The 21,852-nt window shown below is 39.4% G+C and overlaps 1 protein-coding gene across 1 annotated transcript in view; it reads right to left on the reverse strand.

Annotated features, from left to right (window-relative positions):
* Window positions 1–300: 300 nt before the first annotated feature.
* Window positions 301–21,852, reverse strand: part of LOC140240839 (V-type proton ATPase 116 kDa subunit a 1-like) — a 37,017-nt gene continuing 15,465 nt past the window's right edge. The window contains exons 5-21 of the mRNA XM_072320611.1: window positions 21,562–21,690; window positions 15,873–15,976; window positions 15,300–15,426; window positions 14,407–14,489; window positions 13,526–13,619; window positions 12,785–12,997; window positions 11,685–11,835; window positions 10,431–10,570; window positions 9,539–9,684; window positions 8,639–8,732; window positions 8,044–8,162; window positions 7,139–7,346; window positions 6,524–6,631; window positions 5,309–5,431; window positions 4,450–4,567; window positions 3,968–4,139; window positions 301–2,676 (exon numbers count right to left, since the gene is read on the reverse strand). Of these exons, the coding sequence (XP_072176712.1) occupies window positions 2,586–2,676; window positions 3,968–4,139; window positions 4,450–4,567; window positions 5,309–5,431; window positions 6,524–6,631; window positions 7,139–7,346; window positions 8,044–8,162; window positions 8,639–8,732; window positions 9,539–9,684; window positions 10,431–10,570; window positions 11,685–11,835; window positions 12,785–12,997; window positions 13,526–13,619; window positions 14,407–14,489; window positions 15,300–15,426; window positions 15,873–15,976; window positions 21,562–21,690 (2,220 nt within the window). The 3' untranslated portion in view covers window positions 301–2,585. The remainder of the gene's footprint in view (window positions 2,677–3,967; window positions 4,140–4,449; window positions 4,568–5,308; window positions 5,432–6,523; window positions 6,632–7,138; window positions 7,347–8,043; window positions 8,163–8,638; window positions 8,733–9,538; window positions 9,685–10,430; window positions 10,571–11,684; window positions 11,836–12,784; window positions 12,998–13,525; window positions 13,620–14,406; window positions 14,490–15,299; window positions 15,427–15,872; window positions 15,977–21,561; window positions 21,691–21,852) is intronic.

A 21,852-nucleotide genomic window follows, 5' to 3' on the forward strand; every position in this document is an offset into this window, starting at 1 on the left:
GGCTATTAAGATTGAATAGTTGATCTGACTGCGAGTTTTTATTTTAGCATTTATGACTCTACTTGTTTTATTTGACATGGTCTTGAAACCAGGAACATGTAACTTGTAGCTTTTCAACACATTCCAACATCCATGTAAAATGGCATGGTAAAATTATGTACACATGTATGGGTCTCTTTATTCTCTCAATGAATGGATAACTAAACCTGGTACAGTACACACTACATGTATGCATCAAAATTCATGACACGAATACATATGCACTTGACTGCTTAAATAAAACAAGAGAGCAACATGTAATTCAAATATACTATTCCTCATGAGCTTTATTTATTTCCAAGCAGTAGACAAGTGACCGTCGAATCACCAGTATTAAAGGCATAATTTACCATTTGCAGGTGAAAGAAAAACCCAGCATTAGTGCTTTAAAATAGTTCTGAAATGCGAGTTAGGGATAGAAACAACCACTGTAAAAATCTGAATCCGTATAATCGATGTTAAGCATTGTTAAATACACAAAATGTGAACAATAGTTATAATAAAAATGTGTCCAGACTAAACCGTCTACAGTTATGGTTTATTGAGAAAAATACTGGTATCTCCTTATATTTTAGGCTTTATTGCGAAAATGTTATATGGTAGGGTGTTTTGTGATACAACAGACCTACACATATACATCAAATGTGATATCTTGAAAATTTTTGAAATCACTGCTCCCAAAAGTAAACAGGACCTTTAAGAATTATCTCATTAACCTACCAAAGTGAGATAGAGATAGAAATATAATTATAGAGAAATATGGACTGGACTTTAAAAATTATAATGTTTAAATGAGCCATGTATGCGTGCAAATATCGCTAGTGAAGATATGCACTGATTGCGTACTGTCAATATGTGATTGTGTGAATTAAACATTCCAGTAGAGCATTCTACACACAGATTTTGTGAGAGAACATGGTCCTTACACTTCTTAAAATGTGTTTAAAAGTATAGGAGGGTTACAGAACAAAGACAACAAAAGATGCATACGCAGAATCTCCAGATATACAACATAAAAGCAACAGAGCAAATTATACATAAAATGGATATGCACCATAAACATGTTCTACTATTGCAGCGTCTCTCATAGATTTGCTTCAAGTTCTGGTCATCAAAGTGTTCGCAATCTGTCATACTGCAAACTCGAAAATACACTTGGTTCTCTAAACTCTCTGTGCAAAGAAGTCGTACTATTGCATTTTGAAATTACTTATCAACACATTTCTTCAGTGAATGGCATAGTGAGGCAGTTTAGGGTAGAGTTAATCTTTGGTCGAGTTGACAATACTGCTTTTCAGCCAACTGCAAATCTTTCTGACATTGCAATGGATACTTAAAATTGATCAGCTGTATTCAGCTGGGTAGGTGTAAGTAGCAATATATTTACCACTGATAATAGTCTCGGTATATCTTATCAGACTTGCATGCCAGTCAAGTACTAGCCGCATTCAAATGTACAAAATAACGGGATGATGATTGTGCTAAATAATCTCCGATTTATAAATCTATTGTTTTTGTGCCCTACAGTGGTGTGGTGAGCACGCTGTTGTGATATGTGCTTGGAATGATGATGGGTTATCTCATTAACGAGAGGGCATAAACGCTTTCTGCTACCGAACTGGCAACAAGCTAATTCATATGGAGTATGTGCTTCTAGACTGCCTAACATTCAAACTACATATTTAAACGTACAGAAACCAGATACTACATAACACACACTGTGATAAGTTTCCGGATTTAAAAAAAAAAAAATTGTTTATCTAATTCATATGGAGTATGTGCTTCTAGACTGCCTAACATTCAAACTACATATTTAAACGTACAGAAACCAGATACTACATAACACACACTGTGATAAGTTTCCGGATTTAAAAAAAAAAAAAATTGTTTATCTTCTTGTTTGTTGTTGTTTTTTCTGTATGCTAGATCCTACAAGAGAACAAACAGGGATTCTATATTCCTTTAAACTTGTAATGTATAACAACTATTCCAGTAACAAGACGATACAACTACTGTATAAGTGCCGAAAACTAAGAACAACAATCTTTTCAAATCCATGATAAGGACTCCAAAAAATACTACTACACAAATATGAAACTGATCAAGGTATTACAGTCACTTGTTCATAGGCTCAGCTTCATTGGCTCAGCGCTTCCTTGAACAATATAACTGCCCACGAAGGATATACCTGGTGTATGTCAAAAATTGACTATCACTATTCATTACATGAAATGTATGTGTACGTAAGGAATTGAATTAAGCAGACATGTGCAAACTGGAACAAACAATTGTGTAATCGATAGTGACTTTGATTTACAATCTATTGGAATGTTCTCATTATTTATGTGCAATGCATCTCCCAAACAACCAAGAATTTACGTCCACACAAACACTCATCTTGAGCTCTTCTTACAAATATATAGATCAGATTTAGAGTAATAGATTCTTTTTCTCAAAATATAATTATATGTTCTCTCAGGACTCCACATTGCCAGGGAGGAAAGGATAGATGTCATAAGGCCACTCATGCTGGAGGGAAAGACATCTTAATCCTCGCTGGACTTCATGATGGCTTCAAAAGAGAAGGGGGTGAAGGCGTACCCCTCGCCGTGGAAGAACTTGCTCTGGAACTCCACCCTGAGTTTTTGCGAGAAGGAACAAGAGAAACAGAGATACATTCAGACACACAAAAACATAACAGGAGAGATGGAAAATCACATTAAACAGATTGATAAAGAGGCCTTCAGAGGAGAGCTCACTGGTTAAATCAAGTTCAGTCAATCTCTTGAAAAATTAAACAGTCTTAATGATGTGTTTGGGGTGTTAATGAGGGTGCACATCACAAGTTTGACACCCGAGAATCGTGCAGCCCATGAGTCATGCAGCCCACAAATCAAGCAGCCTATGAGTTCGACGCTAAGAAAACAAGGCCCACAAGACCGACACACTAAGCCCGACACACTAAGCCCTGTGTTGTAATGTTACACTTGTGGGCTATTTTACCTAGTGTTGAACTCATGGGCCTTAGTGTCCAACTCATGGGCTGTGTGACGCTCATGGACCTTCTTTCAATGTCAAACTTGTGGGCTGTATGACTTGTGGGTGTCAGTCTTATGGGGATTACCCTGTTTACGACGGAATGTTTGCGATGGGCCCTACGGGACCTCCAAAGAGTCTAAACAGTTTAAAAAGTATAATATTTCGAAAATTAAAAGCTCTCCATATCTCACATACATGGAAATTCCATAAATACTATATCAGCCAATGACTCAGCAAATTCATCCCCCCCCCCAAAAAAAAAAAAAAAAAAAAAAAATCTACAAAACAACTGTTTAAAAAATGAATGTGACTCTTTACATTTAATTTCATGTCAGGAAAATGGGAATGTGTATGTAAAGGTGATGACATCATCACCTACTGTAATTGCTTCTAGTTGAACGATGTGATCAATTTCACTACTTAGTGAAAATTTACAAATAAAAAACTTCTCTTGAGCCCAGTTCTAATGGATATTTGACCATTCTGTGCATTTAACTCCAACCCTTGAAGTCAACTTTGATATGGAGTCACTCTATGCCTTGACAATGGAAGAGTTTGTGTGCAAATGGGCAAAGCACCAGTTTCAAAATTATAAAGTACATCCATCATCAGATGGAGGAGAATGAAACCTTTCTAGTGACTCCTCTCTTGTAATATAACAAGGCAGAGTCTTGAAGTTATGACAAAAAAAATATCCCATGTTTTATTACTTTCTTCTTTTTTTATTCAAAGAAGCTTTAACCGTAAATACCTCAACAAACAAGAACAGAATTTACTCATTCAGCGAGTAAGATCTTCAATTACAGAGAGTTTAACTTGTGTGAGTGGACCAAATAGCACACGTTGGCAAGATGGCCAAGCGTTGGGGGTAACTGGAAAGCACTCTCACCAGTGCAGTCGAAGGGTGTGGAGGAAGGCTGAGAGGCCCTCCATAAAGAGCAGGATGCTGACGGTCAGTATGGCCCAGACCGCAAAGATGGCCCAGGTGGCGAACGCCCCCAAGTAGCCACTCATTCTCAGTCCAATGGCAAGCATCATGTTCCACAGCACTTCTGACAGCTCTGTGTAGCAGTACACAACCAAGAAGTCCAAACATTAGAGCTTTAGCAGTTTATCATTTAATCACCCACATTCTCAGAATACACTAAAATAAAAATTGGAAAAAAAAAAAAAAATGGTCATTTGGACCTTGCCGAGACAGAAAATACCAGATATTTATGTTTAGCTTTTTCCAAGTCTTATTATAAGTTCAAACCTCAGTGTTTACCTGTAATGAACAAAACTAAGGAGACAAAGTCATAGGTTCTGCTGCATCCACAAAAACACTTAAAACTCTCTCCAGTATATCAGTATATGATTTAAAAATCTTACCAGCATGAGCCAAGCTGAGAGCCCAGAGTCGTAGGTAGGAAGCAGTGTGGGAGATGCATCCCAGACAGTATTCTATGGTGTGAATGGCCTGGTAGACAAAGATTTCTCCAAACTCAAACTGGATAAAGAGAAAGGAGAGAATGATTAACAGACAGATGGAGGGACATGGACGAAATAGAGAAGGAAGGGGAGAAAAGAAATGGCTCATTAGGATAGACAGATAGATGGAAAGATAAAAGATAGATAAATGGAAAGACAGACAGATAGATAGAGATATAGAAATAGATAGATAGATAGATAAATAGATAGAGATAGATAGACAGATAGATAGATAGATATTATAGATAGATAGATAGACAGATAGACACATAGATAAGGAAATGTAATCAGATTATCAGAGAAAAAGGATAACGTTTTTGTTTCTGAGGAAAACATTTCCTCAAATAAAATCAGATGAACTCCTCCACTGCCGACTGTGTTGGGATAGTATACACACTGTCGCTTAACATTTACAACTTATCTAATAGTGATTCTCATCAATTTTACACTAACAATTTAGGCTTTCATGAAGTTACTGTTCAAAAAAAAAGGGGGCTGGATTTATAGAAAAGTCATGGAATTCATATTTGTTAAAGGTACAAGAACCCTATCAAATTTAATCACTACTTGCATCCTTACTCCACTTTCACCCATGTCATGTTGTAGTATGGAAGAGGATTAACATTAACATCTGGGTATGACAAGTAAACACATCTTTTGCATTTTTCTCTGAAGTTCGAGTGACATGAAGGTATGAAAAATGAAATCTTCTTCCTGGGTTAAAACAGTTCTCAGTGTGAAGAGAGATTGCAATGCAGACCTCTTCTTCCTCCTGTGCAGGCTTCAGTCCGCTCGTCTCGGACTCCAGCTCGTCGTGGTGGAGCACTTCGGCCGTTTCTTCCGTCTGACCTGACAGCACGCGGACATCACGATACATGACAGCCTACCAGGTGGGCGTGGCAAAGAAGAGAGAGAGAACGAACAATTACATCACCAGATACAGTCAGGGCAGGTAATGTAAAATAATGCTTGTGATATGTGAGCAGTGCCACTGTCATTTTGCTTCTTTTAATCTTGTCATGCAAACATTCTAATAAAAATACACGAACCATCTAACTCAATAATCAAGCACTACAATTTTAAGCAAGAGTCTGTGGAATGAAATGATAAATCAAAATCCACACTATGATAAATCAAAATCCACACTGTAGTGACATCATACACCCTCAAAAGGCAATCCCGTTTTGCAATTTCTTTTGATCAGATTAAAATAAACACACACTGACAGTTGCAACATATAAATGTATCATTTGAATGCTGACAACTTCTTCTGATCAAGATCGCCACCACTGATATTCATACATATGTGCATTTTCATGATCATATTTTGCATTTGCACCCTGTACAATTGCCCCATGAGTGCACGGAGCCTGGTGCTAGGCTTGCCCCTCGTGGGGGTCAGTGCCCCTTGCTAGCTAGCATACACTATCACCCACGGAGCAGCCAAAGAATACAGACTTGCAGTATATCCTGTACCATTGCTCTGTGAGCACACACAGCACACATATGTTGGGCAAAGTCCACCATCACTAATACCCCCATTCCATAGAGATTTTCTCTCATTGGTCACTCATCAGAAGCTAATTGTATTGCTTGCGGGCACCCATCGAAGTGTATCAAATTGCAGTCTGATAGATCTGACCCGCGTTGGTCGACTTTCAGGTCGGTGTCAGACATGTCTAACAATGATCCGATGAGGCAAGATTGTCCAATGAGGATCACATGCAACATGTCTGACACTCACCTGATAATCGACCAATCAAGACGGATTCATCAGACTGTTATCCGACATACTTTGGTGGGTAGCCAGAACCAAAAAACTTTGCTTCTGATGACTGACTGATGAGAACAAATCTCTGTGGACTGGGGGTATAAGAAGGGCACTTCTGTGTCTTCTTGTGATCGCAGATATTTTCACATAGTCCGCCCTCTGTAGGTGGTAAGTATATAACCTCTTTGAAGAGTCCTCACTCACCTTCTGCACCTTCTTATTGTGTTGAGCCCGGAGAATGAAAGGTTTGATCATCAGCATCCAAGGTATACAGGCAAAGGCTAGCAGGATCAGGAACTGTTGGAGTGGGACCTGAAATGAGACAAGCACGACAGAGGTGAAGAACTTGTTCAAGCTTCATCAATGAGTTTTTTCAGATTGACAAAAGAACCTGTTACCTCCGCCAAGGAGATTGTTCTTGCTGCCAATTGTTTGTTTGTCTTTTGCAAAAGTTGCCCATGGATTTGGATGAAACTTACCAGAAACATTGATAATGACATAAGGAACAGGTAATTAAATTTTGGTAGTGATCTGCATAAATGTCTGGATTCAGAACACTTAACTATTACTTAATATTCATTTAATTTTGGTTTCTTTTTGATTGCTCTCATGCAAACTAAAATTCTCTCTCCAGAGTGACTTTACAAGGGCTGCTAACTTGTAAATCAATTTCCTGAACAGATTTTCTGACTTGAAGAAGAAAAACACAAACAAACTGCAGCAAACATTATTAGAACATGCTAATAGCTAGCAGCAAGCTCTGCTTTACTCTCACAGCGTGGAAGAAAAGGAAAGACGCACGGACATAACTCTCCTCACCTGGCCTTTGAACATGACGGGGTCCGGCTTCCCCAGCAGACCCATGTTGATGAGGGTGAGAATGAGACTGGGGGCGTCATGCATGTTCCATACGTCAAACATGAGCCACTTGGCAAAGATGAGAACCACCAGGTAACCAAAGATGCTCAACATAAAGATCATCTGGGGCAGAAATTCACACCAGATGTTGACACTCTTCTTGAAGTACCTTGAAGGACAGCGGATTACAAAGAAAAAAAATACATTACTTCCAGGAGAACTAAAATATGTGACCACCCAGTTCAGGACCAACAAAAAAGAGACCAACATAAATTTCCACTTTTCACATAATCTAAAAGAGTAAGCTGCAAGCATTGAAATGATACAAATTTTGTTAAAATTGGAGTTGGTAAACCCACATGACAAAAATGGTCCATTACAAAGAATCCTAATCCGTGACTTTTGTGGGTTTTTGAGCTGGGTGGTCACATACACAAATTCTAAGTCCCTTACAAGTTATTTGTCTCTTTTTTTTTTTGGTTGTTGTTGTTGTTGTTGAAAGAGTGACTGTGTGTGTGTGTGTGTGTGTGTGTGTGTGTGTGTGTGTGTGTGTGCGCATGGGGGGGGGGGGGAGAGATGGAGGAAGGGAGGAATGACCATAGGGGAAGGGACAAGAGCCCTTTGAATGTGGATGTCAAAAGTAGGCTGCATGGGATAGCTGGGATAGCAGGGTCACACTACTTGATAGAGTAGCACCGAGATGATGATTCTCGTTTTGTAATTGGTATTGTTGCTTTGTGGATACAGAGAAACTTGTAGGACTTTGCCACAATAAATCCACAATAAGTTTCGAACAAGCATGACAAACCAAACTGATGTTTCCATTCCATCCATTCACATCATTTTGGTGTTAGTGATGAGCTCACCTGTGGTTGAAGAGGCTGAGGGTGACACCAAATGTCATCTGACTGATGCCCAGGATGACCGACAGCTTCATCTTGAAGGAGTTGAGGAAGTTGATCTTGTTGGATGCAAGCTGCCAGATCTGGGAGGTTGTGGATAGAAAAGAGAATGGCATACACTTATAAGAAAATACGAGTTCAGGCATATTGAGGTACAAAAATCCTTTATTCAAACTCGGGAGTGAACATGGGGCTTTGTCAAAATTGAACACGATAAAACAAAAAAAAAGCAGATTATACGTTTACATGTTGGCCTAATGCAGCTCACACTACCAATGTTCGAAGTTGTAAATCCACCAAACTAGTAACCTGCTTTGATGAAAGTATTACACTACCAAGATCACGCACCTTAATTATACTCTGTAGTATCAATACATCGAGGACATGCCATGATTCAGAAGTTATTCCATGCTCAAAGCACATATGAATGAGAGAGTATTTGTAAAACTGCTGCCATATTTGAAGGCAAATATTTGGCTCTCACTAGGAAGGATCTGCTTGTAAACATTATATTCAATGTGTGACTGAAATTTGACTGCATATACAATGAAACACTTACTGGATCAACTCCAAAGGGGTATGGGTCTGTGTCATTACCCCACGCATACTTTGGATCCAGAACCAGGGAGGTCTCTTGGTCCAACAAGCTATCCCTGGAGGAAAGACATGAGAAATATACAAATACACATGTGATGCAATATTTGGTACCCTGGGGTACCAAATGAAAATTCGCCATTTTGTTGAATTAATTATTTTTTTTTCAGCGCTGTACCCTGGCTTACCAAAAAATGTGTCAAAATATTTTTTTAGTATTATTATGCACAAAAATGTTTTCTTATTTGTGATTATGCATCAATTAATGCATGCAAGTGTACTTCGAAAAACACCTATGGTGCTAGTTCATTGCGACGACTTTGCCGTATCCGAATTCAGAATCGGCGTATCTGAATTCGGATACGCATTGTAAATAATGGGCATGAGATGGCGCTATACAACGCGGTACCCCGGGTTACAACGGTACCCCGGTGTACGGCGTGCCGAATCATGTAGAGAGTTACAAAAGCAGTGGTAGAAAGATGAAATTTTTGTCTACAGGGAAAAACTGCTGGATCCAAAAGAGTTAAGAAACATCAGTCATCAAAGTACATCAAAAATCTTTCATGTTCGATTCTCTCGCAACTTCCCAGAGACTCGGCTACATGTGCATTCCAGAGATGTCACACAGATGTCTCCATGATTAGGGAGACTAAAATTGCCTCCACGTTGCCAATATGTTGCCATCTAGCCCAATGAGGTGCCAACTTCAGACACAAACATGAACCCTGGTATCACAACATTCCTCCACCTACCTCGCCCATCTTCTTTTTTTCCCCATCCAATTACTATGGAAAGTACTACGCAGTTACCCAAGGGGGAATAAAAACTCATATTGGTTCTGCATGGGAGTGACAAGACTTACGGGTACTTCATTCCAGAGACATTCCAGGAGGAGCCAAAGATGTTGAAAGACTTGGAGAAGCAGTCATTGTAGATGATACCCGTGTAGAGGGAGAACAGCCCCATCAGCATGATCAGGTAGCGACCGCTGTACACCATTCCAAACATCTGAGGGAAGGGGTGGATTCGTAATGTTAGAAGTCGCAACAGAAATCATTAAGACCGCCTCTCTGATGTGGCGACGGTACAAACTGAATGCATAGATGCACCTAAGAGTTTAATGAGGTAACATGTTGCAGGTTAAGAACAAAAATGACATAAAACTGTATGTCCAAATAGTTGAGCTAATGGCCCTTAGTTTGGTTCTAAAATGGCAATATTTCTTCACAAAGATACTCTCAATTCCTCATCTTTATTCACCATAGTTTTCTTACAAGACACTGAAAATTACACTATCGTCCAGACGCTCTCCTAAAAATATTCTTGCAGGGTTTCAAGAGAGAGAAAAAAAAAGGTGTGAATCTCTGCTCACTCTGTTGTCTACAGAGCAAAAATATCTCTTGCAATCTCTCCTGAATAATCCAACACCCAGTCACTTTTGAGCAAGTGATCCTAAAAATAGGTGGGACCCACCTTTTATTAGGATTGCTACTGTATGTTTTACATAGATTTTGGACATCTCAGTCCTTTCAAAACTTATTTTCATCATATAAAATTTGAATTCCTCATAGAATTGTATGCTTTTTAACATTTCATAAAGCGGCTTCTAAGTAGGCCTATCTCACACTCAAAAAAAAAAAAAAATTAAAAGCTGAATCCTCATCTCAACCAACACTATACCAACCCTTGAACAATGGATAGAATGACCATGTCCTAGGTTCAAGTAAGATCTAGATCTAGTCTCATTCACAGACCTCGTGGTTGGCCAGAGTGGCGTGCAGTTGCTTCTCCCGCACCACCAGCCAGAAGCCGAAGAGGAACATGATGAAACCGTGGCCGAAGTCACCAAACATGATCGAGAACAGGAACGGGTAGGTGATGATGGTGAAGGGGGCTGTGTGAGCAAGGTATATAAAAATATTTAGTCTGACTGAGATTAAATGCGACACACTTTTTGTCAATTTTCACCCTCCAAAGTTGGAATCTTATACATTTGAATAGTGCTTTCCATTGTAAAAACACACACACAAACATATATATATATATATATATATAATTATAAATATATATATATATATATATATATATATATATATATATATATATATATATATATATATATATATATGTCTATATACAATGTATATGTATATTCCCCCCCCCCCCCCCCCCCCCCCCACAGCACAATGAGACAAGCACCATTGGAACTGCATTAATGTATTTCTACACTCAAACCATATGGCAATCAGGATGCCTGGATGCAAACACATTATGTTGCCAGACTGAGAGACACGTTTAACACACTTTTCAATAAGTTTGCTGCTAGTACTGTACTACACACACACTACCATCATCAGCAAGACAATACATGCATAAGACCTCTACGTTCAATGAAAATATTATCATTTCTGACAAACGTATGTTGAATTGTGACAGTAACTCGAGAAATAAACACAAAGACAGTAAGAGAAATAATATAAAAACAGTATCAATCTGTTTTTTGTACATATTGGCTCTATCACTTTGGAAAAATGGAATTATATTAATATCTTCTTCAAGCTGAGAAAAGAATACAAGAAATTCTTTGTCAGCCCTAGGGATCAATATGCACAACCTTTTTGATGCCATAATCCAAAAAAACGTTTTCTTTCTAAAACTTTTCTTCATCACTAAATTTCTAGAAGTAATTGCTCAAGCATTAGTAAAATAAATGACAAAGAAAAGGAATTTCAGAATGAACTCTGGAAATTTAATCTGGTCCTGCTTGATAAGAGAAAAGAAAAGGAAAAACACAAAACTTTATTCAATATTCTCCCCACTACAACATCTGTTGATGCAGTACTCCAGTACTCTTTCTACCAAAGCCATTTTTCTGGGCGGCATAACACAAACACACATGAATTTCGGCCATGAATACTGGCACTCTTGTCTACATTTTGGGAACCTGGTATACCAGGTTCCCGAAAGAACGGGTTAAGAAGAACGAATTGAGGCACACAAGTGCTTACATGGGTTGACCTCCCTGTACTGGGTGACACCATAGGCATCCACCAGATTCTGGTAGCCGACGGTGAATTTGTTGGTCTTGTGGTAGGTGGGCGGTGTCTCTTGGGTGTCCATACGATTCAGGATGGACGGGACAGTGGACCCACTACGCTCCTGGATAAAAATGGAAAAAGAAGGATAAAAATTACATTTCAACACAATGAAAAAGTTTATATTGTGTCGCCTGGAACTGGTACACATCAGAAGAGAGGATACACAGTGGGTTTTTTTTTTTCCCCCTGTATCTTCCACTTATTTATCATTTAATACAAAAATACTTGTAAGATGTATTTTGCTAGGTGCCCAAAAGTTACTACTGATGTAGAGTATTTTTAAGTTCTCTGAACTCAAACAGCTTTCATCTGTAGTGTTGTATACATGACTTGTACTCTTTATCTTGAACTGCAAAATGTTTAAGGATGAATGCAAAGATAATTTGACTTATGCTGAACTTACTTCAATTGACTGTTTTTTGCAAAGATGTTTCACAAGGTAGTGATGGTATACTATCAATTTTTTTTTTTTTTTACAGGCATAATTGGGTAAACTGAACTTTGAAATGCATAGCTGTGTCACGGATACTGGGAAATGCATTCCGTCTATAAAAAACAATTTTTTTGGGGTGAAATATATCTCACTGGTGGACTGCAAAGAGGGACAGTCTGCATGGTATATTTTTCAGTGTTTTTGTGTTTGTGAAGCCATGCGAGTTGACTGATATTTGCAAAGTCGGCAACTTGCAAATATATTGTCTCCCATAAAATGGATGCACTGTATCTTGAAATCCAAGGTGGACAATCACTCATCTTTTTCGTGAATTAGGATAACACTTATTTCTGATTTTATCATTGTGTTTCATGACTGTGAATTAAATCACATGTGAAGTTGTCTTCTAAGTCCCAATTTGTGAAATACTTTAATTGTAAAATATATGACAAATACAGTAGTTAAACGATACATTATAAGATGCTATTTTGACATGTCATATAAGGTGAAAATGAGATGGGCATTTGGTAAGCCTTAAAAAATGGGGGCAAAACCCCCCAAAATGGGAGACACTTACGGTGCCTCTGCGCAGCGCCATCTGGATCTTGTCAAGGTCGGAGGTTGGGCACCAGCACTCGGCGATGAGACACCTCTGGGTGACGTCCAGGTTGAAGAGGTTCAGGGTGTGGTAGATGGCCTTCAGCTTGCGCACCTTGATGAACCACACCCTTACATTCCTGGCTGCTGACACCAGCACTCGCTGGCGGTGCTCCTCCGTTTGGCCCAGTACCTAGCAATGTCACCAGATGGATTAAAAACGTTTGAGAGAGATAGTGGGTCTTTACATTCTCTGATTAGCTTCTTGGATTTGGCTTCCTGGAATATCAGATAGGTTTACACTAGAGATGGGTATTTTCAGCAAAATGTCAGGCTAATCAAATCTGCTCTTCCAATGAATGACATAAGTCTTTGATATAACATATTCACAAACTGTCAGACAAATGAACATGAAAGTAGGTTCCTTCTAGTTTGGGGAGCTGGTTTTAATCTAACTAAATTAAAGTTTACACATTTCCTCACCAAATATCATCTTTCAAAGATGTGCTCAAACATGACAACAGGTCCACATGTAAACTGAACCCTGAAAAGAATTAAGATTTCAAAAATACATCAACTTTCATCTTGCATAAGCACACTAAAACCAATAGTCTTCTTATCCAGTCATCTCTTTACATGATTGTATGTCCTCAGGCTAACAAAAGGGACACAAATGATGAGGTTACCATAGCAACCACAGAGGACTTATTGCTGGGCTCACCACTTGTAGGTCCTCAATCCTGGTCATGACCCCGATGGCTGTCTCCCGCCTTTCAGCCTGAGTCTCGTGGCAAGGGTAGAGAGTGGCTCGGAACCTGTCCCAATAAACACACACACAGGTGGTTAAGTGCAATAGAACACAGCCAACAATTAATAGAAGAGCGATGATCATAACAGTCTCTCCAAACTGGTCCTATGTGCAAAAGATGGCTGTGCATCAAGAAGTTATTTTCATTGCCTGCATTGCTGTGGAATCTTAAAGTCGGACGATCGTTACCCCTAATGGTGCGTTATTTCGTAATCTCCCGGACGACCAAAGTTTGTGCATGCAACTGCGCAATGCCAGACGTGCCATAAACGTGTGGGACAATGCTGCCACTGAGACATGTGTGTGTGTGTGCGTGTGCGTGTACGCATCATACACAAACATTGTGACCGCGAGCTGCGGTGATTGGAGGAGAGAGGCCAGAAGACGCGTGGCCTTTTTGGCCTCTCTTCATGCGCATGCGCACTGAGAGTGTGCGTCCACTCGGAAGCTCTCGTGGCTCGAACAGCCATTTTGGGTCAGGAGATTTGGAGTCTAAAGTGTTGTTCGCTGACCCATTGAGCCAGTACTATTCTCATTTGGTGTCACTACATTTGGTACAGAATGGGGGAGGCAGCGTGTTGCGTTCGTCTCCGTGCCGCACAAACCACTCGCCACGATTGTAAGGCTTTAAATTTTGTGTACCAGAGTTGCCATCGTGCCATTAGCATCATTACTGTATTACCAGCGTGAATTAATCAGTATTCTCTGTTATGAAGACTTTTCATTACACTTTCAATAGATGATTACGAATATCTTATGGTACATATCATTCTCTGAAAGAGATCTAAGCTCACCCTTCACAGATCTTCTTGACCCGGTTTTTCAACTGGTCTCCCTGGAAGAAGATGATGAAGACCGACTTCTGCATCTCGTCACCCTGGAAACAAGGGGGAAGATCAAGAAAAGAGGATATTTAGCAGAGTTTTAAAGCAGAACCATATCACACTAACAACCCTACTCATGCACTCACAAAATCAGCCAATAAGAACTTACATTTTCAAGTGAGTGCATGGTGCTATAATAGTTGTGGAACAGGTTTGGTGTCACTGTCTGGGCAAGAAGGTAATAAGATACCTCGGGATGCCCAAACTAGCATTGAATAGCATGTAATTATAAAGGAACAGTAGGTAGGTTACCTGAAATAGAGCAGATATACTTGAATATCACTGCCATTCTGGTTGGCTATACATAATTTTTTCCCAGCACATTGCAAAATAAACATTTAGCATTTTTCATAAAACAAAATGGAGGTAGTGGGAGGGATTTAATGGCAACATCGCTCCTCTCCCTCTGCAGCAAAACACAGACTATAGTTTGCAAAGAGACAACAATTAACTTATCGTCGCTGGGGCGATAAGACCTCGTATCTACAAAATGTTAAATGTTCAGGAGAGCCAAAAACACATGGCGGCCAAAGCACTGTGGCGAATGGGATAGCCTTTCCTTTGACATGCCGTGGTGGCTTCATTTTTGGAGTAAGACAGTTGGGATTTGGACAGGACATCACTTAACCCATTATTTGACCATTAATAAAAAAAAAACTCATTTTCACCAAAATTGCAGATACAAGGTCACCCCAGCGACATTATGCTTCTATGAAGTGCAAGAGTTAAGTCAAATGTATGTCGTGCATGCTTTGATGTCAAACAAAAGTGCAGAGACCCTGCTACCTAAGCTTTGAACCTACCGTGCTGGGGTCCTCCAGTGGAGTGTCAATCTCCGCCTGTCGCAGGAACACATTGCCACGGCACACCCGCCACAGCATCTGCTCAAAGGCAGCGATGCGCTCCCGCTGGATCACACCTGCCACGAATCTGACGGGAGCGACAGACAACAAAACTGATACTTACAGGTGTACACGTATGCCAACATAGCTGTTCCAAGACATCTGCTCCTGCGACAATTGCTCCCAAGAAATATCTGCACGCTTAGCAAAACAAAAATTCTACCCACAAACATAACCCTAACCCTATTCCTCACATCAAACTAAACCCAGGACCTTATCACAACCCTAACCATATGGCCCTGGAGAAAATAAGACCGGAGCTCTTGTCGCAGGAGCAACTACATCCCCCTTTTCTCTTGGATGTGGAATCTCCAATCTAAACTGTAATGAAGAGTATCAAATCTATACATCATATATTTTGGGAAGTATGATAAAGAGTTACAAAATTATAATAGCCTGAATTGAGTTGACAGGATTAACAAAAGGGAAGTCCTCATCTTTTGACAAGCTTTTGAACAGGGTATCCAAACTCACCCGAGGCGCATTGGCATCCCAATCCGAGGGCCTTCATCTCCCAGCAGCTTGTGGACCTCCTCTGAGCCATCTGCATCGTGCATCTGCTGGTGATGGAATTCAGCCTGTTTACAAGTGTCCCCACATTTACAGCAGAGGGATCCCCACCGATGAGGGGCAATGGCATGGGAAAGGGGGACGGGGACGGGGGATGGGGGATGGGGGAAGGGGGATGGGGGCGTGAGTGTGAATAGGGAGAAAGGGCGATGGCTTTCCACATGGAAGAGAGGTTTGCAAGTGCAGAGGAAAGCCAGTGGCAGGAAGAAATTGCCCATATATGCACAGCAAACCACAGGTGGACAGAATGAGAGCATCACGTTTTTACAAGGGATTTACACGAAGCACAATTTGCACACACACAGGACAGACAAACCGAAGATAAGTGCAGAAGCAGAGGAGAGAAATTAGGACAGAAAAACACCATAGGAGACAGGTGGTAGAAGAGCCCTTGTCAACAACACAGGGCAGTGGGGCACAATAGACAGTTGTGTACACACACATAGAGAGCATCCATAGCAAGGAGCCAATGTGCAAGCAGAAGTGGTGCATTTGAAGCCAAAGAAGAATTCATTTGAAAGATGCATTAAAGTGTGCAGAGTATTGCAATTTATTTGTTTTGTTTTTGACAAGGGAATATTCCAGGACAAAATGAGTCGACAATCAGCAGCACAAACATTAGGTCACAATGCAAATCAACAACCACGAAATTTGATCATGTGAGATAGACATAACAGGAAATGCAACAGTACAAAGCAGAAATGAGACAAAAGTCCATGAATTTCATGAGCCAAAAAAACAAAAAACAAAACACAAACCCAAAACCCAACCAACCAACAAGAAGATTGATAGAAATCACAACATCAACGCACAAATACAGGAAGGACAACCAGCATCCACAATACCAGACACATTTTTGCATGTGATATTTTTTTCATTTTCATTTGAAGGTATCACAAGTTTAAACATGAATTGCCACATTTACGCATAACCCAACATAATTGCAATGTACATGGTACAATGTCCAAAGAGTCAAAATATAAGAAGGAAATAAAAAGATATAATTTAAAGGATGAATTCCATTTGAATAATGAACACAATGTTCCAATTATTATCATTTTTTTTTTACAAAGATTAAATATGTAATGAAAAGAATTTATACAGACATTTCAAGGTTTTAATTAGATTATTAAACCACAGATAATCATGATCATGAATGTAATTTTACATGGTAAAGTCAAGCAATCAAAACATTAGTGGCAATTTGCAGTTATTAAGGAGTATTATTCATGATTGGATGTTGTCAGAACCATGGAGTGGTTTAGGTTTGGCAAACATTGCAGTTGGTGCAGTGTAAGTAAAGTTGTTAGCCATTTGTTAGCCATTTCCCATGCATCATTTTCATTCCAAAAAAGAATGTGGATGCATGTAGGGAATCAAAAATAAGGATGCATTGGTGATGGAATATGCACAATGCAAGCATAGCATGCAACAGTCATGTTATCGGACAGAAATAGAGTTTCGGTTTGACATGCAATTTTATGCAAAAACAAAGAAATGAACATAAATTTAACAAGCAAGAAAATAAAAGCAGGGGAGACACAGCCATTCATGGAGGAATTTTGGAGGAATTTAAAGATGGGAATGGTATGAGGAGTGGGGTATGAGGAAATAAAAAAAGAACACAAGACATGGAGTAAGTTACGTGTACTCTAGAATGTACAAAGGTTGATTGCACAAGAGTCCTGACTTTTCAAGACTTCTTGACCTGATTGACAACTGTACAGGCTGGACCTTGTGTACAAACATGTCTATGGCTACGGACAAATCCAGCAGTTTGTGAAGCCCCTTGATTGTGAAAACTAGACAAAAGAGTGCATACAGTGTAGCACAGAGATTCCACATACTGGTACTGATTGGAAAGTCTGCATATCAATCAACGCGCAAATTGAATCGTACAGCGTATGTCCTGTAAGGATGCATAAACTTTGAAATTGCAACTCAGCTATCAAATGCTGAGGGTTATTTTTGTCATATTTTTTGACTTACCTTTAGAAGTTTATCACAGAGCAACAGACAATAGATTTGTCGTGACTGTTCTACTGTTTTCAGCCCCCCCCCCCAAAAAAAAAAAAAAAAAAGGAAAACCAAATCAAAAATGTTATTTGAGGCATTGGTCTGGAACATAATTCACTTTATGCAATAGTGTCATAACATTTTTCTAATTCTTGGAAATTGTTTTTCTGATTTTAAAAATAAAAAAGCTCTCCATATGAACTTTTCCCCAGTTCTGTGAAGTGTCATGATTTCTACTCTGCAGGAAACTACCATAAAACGAACAAACAAACATGCACTTGGTTGTAGACCTCATGAAGAAAAAAGAAGAAGCTGTGTGACAAGCAGCACAAGGACCAAGAAAAGTTTGCAACCATTAGGAATCATAGGAACTACAGTTCACACATTGAAGAGCTGCTGAAATACTTTCACAATCAATTGAATAACACACAATGTGACTCAGACAGGTTAAACAAGTACATATTGTAAAAGAAATCCCATAGACATTGAATTTCCAGACAGTCCAAAAGTACCGAGAACAGAGTGCATAGGAAATACATGTACAATGTAAGTGCGAAGAGCAGCACAAGATTCATGAGACCATCACCCAAGTTTTATCACTGAAGGAAGTAGAAGGGTGGGAAAGAAGTTGGAGTGATGGGAGATTATTCCTGACACTGTCAGTTACAAAATATTCCAATGATATCAATGCAGAAGAATTCCTCAGGAGATAGCTGAGAAAATAGGTGACCTGTCACAATGTCTTTAGGCATTTTCACATCAGCCTGATGTTTCGAAATAGCGCGCTATTTTCTGACTTGGGAAATTAACCCGATAACGAAATAGCGCGCTATTTGATAATGTGAATACAAATTAGCGCGCTAATTGATCGAGAAAATTTCTCGAGTCGAACTCGGGAAATTTCCGAAATAGCAGGATAATTAATGCGAACTAGCGCGCTATTTGATAATGTTCGGGCTGATGTGAATAGGAAATGAAATAGCATGCTAATTTGCAATCGCGAAAAATATCTCGAGCTTGGATTTTTATTGGGCTGATGTGAAAACGCCTACGATGATAAATTCAGAAATTGTAGTTGAGAACCTGTATATTTGGGAGATTTGATTTCAGATCGAGAATTTGATATCCGCTAACAAATGAATTGTTTTATATCTTACCTACCTGTACATGTACCTCCTGTCAATATTTCAAAGTTGTTTACATATGTTTCGTAACAACATTTAATCTTTGGTATCCCTGAATAATAAGCCTATTGACTTTAAATCCCTTATCCCGAGCAGGCTTGACAGCACCTTGACTTGAAAGCAGAGTTAGTATTTCTAGCTGCTACCATTCTTGCAATTTTCATGGCAGGTTGTTTTGAATAAAATGGGGCAAACTATATTTCCTTTGAAGCTTAGAATCTGTGGAATTGAATATTGTCAAAGTCAGCAAATCAATGTTTGGTGATTTATCAAGCTTGAATGATGATACATCACATATGATCCCAACATTACAATATTTCTCATACTCAATGAGTTATACCTACACCTTGGGGGAAAAATGATCCCATCCTAGCAAATGAATCACGCTACTGCCAAGGCAATACATCTCCATTAGGAACACAACCAAAATTACCAAAAGCCAGTCAAATGAACCTCGGCTTTTCACACGCTGTCCACTGCTTCAATGATCTGCATTGATTCCAGTGAGTTACCAGTGACCACTAGCACACCCTAACATGCAAGACTGATGTTGCTAGATATATATTTATGATGAAGAAGGATGATCTTGCTGATCCAGCTGTCCCAAGACAGCAGCTTGTCCTCTCATGCAATCTCTAAAATGAATCTTGTGGATGTGGCTAGCTAATCTAATAATGCCTGAACCAATATAATGGTGGGTCTATAAGATCCTTCTGTGGCAATAGAGTGTATACTGTATTGCCTACAACCGTGTATGTCACAGAGATTAAAGTCATATTATAAAGATGATCTATCAGGCTCTTCTGATTGAGAAATCAACGCCAGGAGATCAGACATGTTAAATGGGAACCATGACCGTCAAATCCCCTCTGATGTCCATGACCTACACGCCATCTGCTCTTCTGACCTAGAGCCGGGCACTGGTATAAATTCTTCTGAAATGTCAGACATGCACGGTGAGTCTCTCAGCTCACAAGTCGTTTAGCTCATGCAATGAGGTACAGAATTACACCAACAACTCAAGGAAAATGGCTACTAGATGTTAAAGAGCCATGAAGCATCCCAATACATCTAATGCACTTCTGTCAAAATTCACAGGTCTCCAAATCAGGGAGGATCCAGGAAGTTTTAATAAATTTACTGTAAAAACATGAGATAATATTTCAATTTTTCATGGGGCCTCCGGCAAGATTGGAAAGACTTGGCAGCTCTATCAAAGGTACCTTAAACTGATTATTACTAGCAAAACAACGGCACCCTGACGCCGCTGCTGAACAATGTCAACAAAAATGGCATAAACCTCTCCCCGACAAAATGTAATCTGATCTAGATGAGCATCAACACACCCTGTGCCATGAATGCTGAAATCTAATTAAGAAAAACAGGGATTACAGAAGCTAGCAATCAAAACCACCGAGCATGTATACGTGACACATAGTTTATTCCAGCAAGCAGCATATGTCACCATTCTGTCAATATGGGTATGCTATGGTAATGGTACTGAAAGTCTATGAAAATGACATTGTTCAAGGGAAAGGGATTTCAGGTATAAACATTTTGTTTTTGGCGTTCTTCAAGCATCATTCCAAGGTACAGCATGACATCTCTGTGTTTAAAGGAAAATGCATAAAAAAACATTTTGACGCCACTGTGGAAGTCATTTTCATAGACTTTGTAGAAACCCACATGACCAATTACAAAGAGAGAATCAACATTGGAATAGGCATACCAACGTAGCACTGACGGATATCTGTGCAAGTGAAAAACGGGAGGAACAGTCCCTGATCACTTCACGTAATCTCACAGAAACAGTCACATGAAACATAATGTATGTGGCTTCGCAAATCTCTTACCCTTTTTCATTTCAGATAGAAAGTGTCTATACACGCACATCTGAACATATAAAATATCGGATGCGAACATTAGGATTATCATCTTTTAGTTAAATGGATGCATGCTCACTTTACTTCCAAAAATAAAAGTAATTTCTCTGCACAATGAAATGATGACATAACAATCATATCTGTAAAGGAAGCCTCTCCCACCCCACTCACATTTCATATCAAATTGGTGAAGTTTTAAAATAAAGATGGATACAAACAACAGCCAACCACATGATTTTAATTAGATATTTGATTCCATCATAGTGCCTATTACAAATATTCATGATACATTCTTTGTTCCTGTGGCTCAAAGGGTATTTCTCATCTCTACACAAAGGCCTACGTTATAAACTGAAATTCATGAACAAGCGAGTAAAATGTTAAATTGCAATATGGATCACGAGCAAATCATTCTCCAGCCACGTTTATGTCAAACGTTTTCAAGGGCGCCAAAGGGGCAAAGGGGCAAGGGGGGTGTCATCTGGTGGCCGGTTAAAACAAAAGCCCTACCTCATCAAAGAAGTGCTGGGTTTTGCGCAGGATGTGTTTGAGCTCCGTCAGCTCCAGGAAGTTTCTCTTCAGGGCCTCCTGGTTGGTGTTCACCTCCTTCAGCTCGTTCTCCAGCTTCTCGAAACATGCCTGGAGCATGACACAAGAATTTAATGTGTAAGGTACCTTGAGAATACAGGTGGTAGAACATTTACCTAATAATCTCATGCTATGCATGCATAACACTGTAAAGCAAATTTAGTACAGAATGATCAGAATATGAAAGCTGTAAAACTTCCCACATTATGTTTA

The sequence above is a fragment of the Diadema setosum genome, chromosome 17 (genome assembly GCF_964275005.1).
Source record: "Diadema setosum chromosome 17, eeDiaSeto1, whole genome shotgun sequence".
NCBI classification, from domain to species: domain Eukaryota; kingdom Metazoa; phylum Echinodermata; class Echinoidea; order Diadematoida; family Diadematidae; genus Diadema; species Diadema setosum.